This window comes from Cervus canadensis, chromosome 17, assembly GCF_019320065.1.
Source record: "Cervus canadensis isolate Bull #8, Minnesota chromosome 17, ASM1932006v1, whole genome shotgun sequence".
Taxonomy (NCBI): Eukaryota; Metazoa; Chordata; class Mammalia; order Artiodactyla; family Cervidae; genus Cervus; species Cervus canadensis.
Window position 1 is genome coordinate 33,481,495 of NC_057402.1, and position 5,043 is coordinate 33,486,537.

A 5,043-nucleotide genomic window follows, 5' to 3' on the forward strand; every position below is an offset into this window, starting at 1 on the left:
GATTATGGAGATTGTGAAAATTCAGGTGGAAAATATCACATGGCAAGGAGTAATTAACATTTTTTAAAGATTTATTTGTTTATTTTTGGCTGCACTGGCTCTTTGTTGGCACGCGCGGGCTTTCTCTAGTTGCGGCGAGTGGGGGCTATTCTTTGTTGCAATGCACAGGCTTCTCACTGTGGTGGCCTCTCTTGTTGCAGAGCATGGATTCTAAGTATGTGGGCTTCAGTAGCTGCGGTGCACAGACTTAGTTACTCTGCGCCATGTGGGATCTTCCCAGATCAGGGATCGAACCATTGTTCCCTGCATTGGCAGGCAGACTCTTAACCACGAGACCATCAGGGAAACCCAGTTAACATTTTGATGAATATAGAAGACCCTCCAGTTGATTCTTTATAGTTAACCTAAAGTGTTAAAGCGTGGTTTAAAACTATGTGACTTCAGAAATCTATTATTTGAATATAATATTGGTGTATTAGTCCCAGGCTAATCTTTACAGTGAAAGTCATGTTATTTTAGCCAACATATTATGTGGAGTTTTGTATAACTGTCGAGTAATAAACCCAGAAGGAGACCCTCATCACATGGAAATGAGAACATTGGTCTACAGCACAGAGGGTTGGTGTGGAAAACGGTTTTGGAGAAAGACTCTTTCCATAGACACTTGGGTTGCTCCCATCTCTTGGCCATTGTGAATAGCACAGCTTTGATATGGGTGTTTGTTAGATATTTTTAAGAAAGTAGACTTTTTTTCTTTCTTCTATTTCTCTATGGTTGATATTTTCATTTAGATCTTTGATCCCATTGAGTATTATTTAGGTTTATGATGAGATGTGGACCCAATTTTATCTTTTTTCCCCAAATGACTATTTGTTTCATTGCAATCTATTAAAAATGCATTGTTTTCCAGTGATTCGCACTGCCACATTTATTCTTAAATTGAGCCTCGTATGGAATTTCAATTGTTCCCTTTTTTTTATGTCCTACCCAGGCCAATGGCATGTGGTTCTCAGGTACCTAAGGGGGTGTCTCTGGTAGACTGGAGAGCAAGGAACCTTACTCTGGGAAGACGTAGGTCCCTTCATCCATCTCCAGGCTGTGGGTAGAGGGGACACAGAGGAATGGATGGCTTGGAGGCGGGAAGACGCTCCTGCTGACCCCAGGACAGTAGGAATCGGGATTCACTTCTCCTCGGAAAGAGACCCCATCTTCCTGATGAAGCTTACCCTCAGTCCTGGCACACTTTGTTGTACACGAATCATGTTTAACGAACACATTAGAAATCAGTCATTTCCACTCCAGATGAGGATGTTTATTAAGGCTCTGGGAACTGCCCTGGAGCTGGGCTCTGCCCCAGAGGACAGTTAGTTTCGTGGGATGTCACTCTGGTCTCCACTCTTTGAAGCGTCTCATTGTTCTCCTTATCCAGGGCAGGAAGCTGGAAATTCTGGTGAAGACTGCTGGAGGGGTCCCCATCCTGTCTCCATAGGAGACAATGCCCTGGGCCACATTGTTACACACGAGGGGGCCCCCGGAGTCCCCCTACAGGCAGAGGAGGGAAGGCACACTCTGTTTTGCAGGACTCCCCACTCCTGTTGCCCTCTCCCAACCCTCAGAGAAGACGGGGGTTGAGGAGAGCTCCTTCCAGTGCTGGCTGTGTGTGAGATGGGAGGGTGGTGGGGTGCAGAAGAAAAGCTTCTGAATTTTCCCATCACTGGGCTTCAGCCCTGACTGTGGTTGCTTCTCCAGCCCAACCCAGGTCAAGGCCCCTTCACCTGCCCAGGAAACACTGCACATGAACATCCTGTGTGTCTGGTACCTCTCCTATTTCCCCAGAGACCAGATGGATGGGGGAAAGCACCCCCCACAACCCCCTGATCTAGGCCCCAGACTGCAGCCATGGGAATGTGGTCTGTCCCACTGCCGGGTCTGCCCAGGGTCCCCTGTCAGTGTTGGCAGATGCCGTGGTCTTACCAGAAAGGCAGACTTCCTCTGTCTCGGGTCCCCCACACAGATCTGTGTTCGGCCGTTGTATGACCTGAAGCGTCTACTGCACAACCTATCCCTCTGCACCCTCAGCTGCACATACTGGAGCGTGTCTGTTCTCGTGTTCAGACCAGTCAGGCCCCAGCCGGCCACGGTGCACCGGGTCCCAGGCCTGAGTCTGTTCCGAGTCTGAGGCAGAGGCACCGGCCTCACGAATCGATTACGCTGGACTCTGTTCGCCAGCTGACAAGAAGCGGGCAGGCACTGAGGGACTGTCTATTCTACGCTCTCCCCGTGCCCTCCACCGCCCTGGGAGTCCGCCCGGCTGCCCCCTCCCTGATCCCAGGATACTGGAAGGCCCCCACCGCCCTGGGGGTCTGCCTGGCTCCCCCCTCCCTGATCCCAGGACACTGGAAGCCCCCAGGCTGGGAACGAGCCCCCCAGCTGAAGAACCAGAGGGTCGGTACCTGCAGTAACATGATGTCATTGCTGTGGCTCTGCGGACTGTACCCGGGGTGGGGGATGGGTCTGAGCACAGGGACGCGCTGCTGCGTGCCTTCCAGTGTCCTGACGTTGTGGGCCCCCAGGATGACATTCATTTGGCTGCAAAGGGAAGAGAACCTAGAGGTAAGGTCTGAACCACAGAACTGTGGTCCGCAATACAAGTCAAGTGAATACCCAGGGTTGCCAGACCTCAGCCGAGGGAACAGAGACAGGAGGGCTCTGGGGCCGAACTTTGTGCCCTGGGTCTCCCCAGCCTTCAGCTGGAGGTGGTGGAGGACATAGTGATTTTTAATTTGGCTTCCCCAACAAGAGATTGCAAAAATACCTTGAAGTCATAATTTTAGCCCTAGTGCATAGGTTTCAACTCCCCCTCCTGTTCTTTTTGATCAGGTCCTCCCCCATTCACACTGGCCTGCTTCTTGTCCCCCAAGCTCTACATGGTCTTTTTTTTTCACCCACTCGTGGCTAGAACCCTGCTTTCAGTGACTCCTCTCATGAGCTCTTCTGACCTGCCTTGCTGGTGCCCAGAAGTCCCTTAAGTCCTCACCTTCCCAGGCAGTGAGCTGCTGTCATCACAAAGTCTTCACGCACCAGGAACCCCCCACAAACTTTCAGACCTCCTGGAGCTCGGATCAGAATAAATGCCATGTATGGGCGGGAATGGGGCCTGGCCTCTCGGCCTCCGATGATCTGCCCTGGAAGGAAGCACTAGGATTATCTCTGCACTGGCAGGTGTGCGGACACCAGCTTGGTGGCTCCAGAAAGACTGGAAGTTGGGGAGCAGGAGAGATGCTGCAGGGGCAGGGTGAGCTGGGGGTTGGTGAGAATGGGGTCTGCAGGTGCACTACTGGGGGCAGCTCCAGGACCCTGCAGGAAGTGCTGCTGGCTCTCCATCCAGCCTCGGTGCCCTCCCACCTGCCTGGAAGGAAGGGCCGGGTGCGGCCTCCCTCACAGGAGGGTTTCTCTGCTGTGGGGATGGCAAACCCAGAGCCCTCTGGAGGGGCCTGTCCCTGAAGTTCTGTGGCACTTTCTTCCTCAGGGAACTTTCCAGATGCCTGTGAGTCCAGCTCATGAATTTAAGGATCTAGAGATGAGCTGATGGGCCCGAAATCACTGTATCTTGATCCCCTAGACTCTGACACAGGGGCTGCAAACTCAGTTCAGAGAGCACATTTATATAGCAGGTAGTATGTACCAGGGTGGTTCTGAGAGCTTTACGTACACTCCGTCACTTAACTCTCATATCGACTCTCCAGGTAGGCTTGATATAATTTCTGCCTTCAGAATCTGAAGCTGAGAAACTGTGGACTCATGCAGGCTGCCCAGTGATACAGGGCTAGCAAGTGTCTGGGTGGTCTGACTCCAGTCTATGGTGTGGAGTTGGGCCCCTGAGGGTGGGAATGGTCACTCACCTGCCCGAGCCCTGGGGAACAGGAGAAAGACCACCAGGAGCAGGAGCGGCCGCATCTTCCCAGCGAGGCTGCCCAGTCAGTTGCTGCCCCTACTTCCTCCTGCCCGACTTTGAGCCCCCGGGACAGGAAGGAAAGATGAGGGTGGGGGGCGGGGGCTCGAGAATTCGCAGTCCCATCTCCTGCTGCTGGGATAAGTTTCATCACCCAGAGCTGCCCAAGAGGCTTGCCCACCAACTGCCAGGGACCTGGCGGAAGGCAGTAACTGAAGCCTTCACTGCAATAGCCCGCACAGCTGCTGAGTCAGTGCCGGCCACAGAGATGGGAGCCCAGGGCACCGGGGCAGGGCTGGGCACTGTGCCCCAGATCCCCAAACCCACCACATTCAATGATGTCCTCACAGGCACCAAGGCTGGGACCTGTCTACTTCCTCCTCCTCCCTCAGGGAATGGAACCTGCGTGTCTTCACCCCTGGTCCTGAGCCTCACCCAGGCCCTTGCTGCTCCCACTTCTTTCTAGAAGCTCTCAAGCGCCCTGAGGAGCTCTGCTCCTGGGGGGTGGAGGGCACAGCCCCAGAAAGAAAAGGGAAGAGTGAGGCTCTGCCACTGACTATTTCTCTCTCAGGTCACTTGAGCCCCCAACAAGTTCTCAGTGAATCACGACACTGGGGACGGCTTCTATTCTTCTGCCTCCTCCTGAGGTGAATGTTTTTGTGTCCCAGAAGCTTCCCTGCCTGCGGAGAAAGCCCCGTGACTTGATTTTGTTGACAGCCCTCAGACCCTGTGGAAAAGCATCTCAGATCCTATTCATCCAGGATAGACCCGTCAGCCTAAACCCATCTCTGCTCCACGGGAGCTAGCTCCTAAGAAGGAGGCGCCTCACTGCTGTGCTCCCTGTGAGACATGAAGAAGGGGACACTCACCATTGAGAGGAAAGGACGGGAGAGTTCTGTCGAGTAACACAGGGCGTTGGCAGACACACGTAAAATACTTGGAAGGTTCTGTGTTGGCACAGAAAGCACTACAGCATGGTTAAAGTTTTGCCATAATGTCAGAATTGAATTCTAATACAATTCTCAACGTTTTGTGGATTGTTTTAAGGCCACTTGAAAATCTTATGAAAGTTTAAGATCCTCTCTGCATAT

The 5,043-nt window shown here is 52.8% G+C and overlaps 1 protein-coding gene across 1 annotated transcript; it reads right to left on the reverse strand.

The window, feature by feature from the left end:
- Nucleotides 1-1,380: 1,380 nt before the first annotated feature.
- Nucleotides 1,381-4,574, reverse strand: LOC122454921 (cathepsin G-like). Its single transcript, XM_043489588.1, has 6 exons — nucleotides 4,510-4,574; nucleotides 3,903-4,009; nucleotides 3,038-3,116; nucleotides 2,454-2,589; nucleotides 1,975-2,229; nucleotides 1,381-1,542 (listed from the first exon to the last, which is right to left on the reverse strand). The coding sequence occupies exons 2-6, from the start codon at nucleotides 3,955-3,957 to the stop codon at nucleotides 1,381-1,383; spliced, it is 687 nt and encodes a 228-aa protein (XP_043345523.1). The 5' UTR covers nucleotides 3,958-4,009; nucleotides 4,510-4,574.
- Nucleotides 4,575-5,043: the final 469 nt, after the last annotated feature.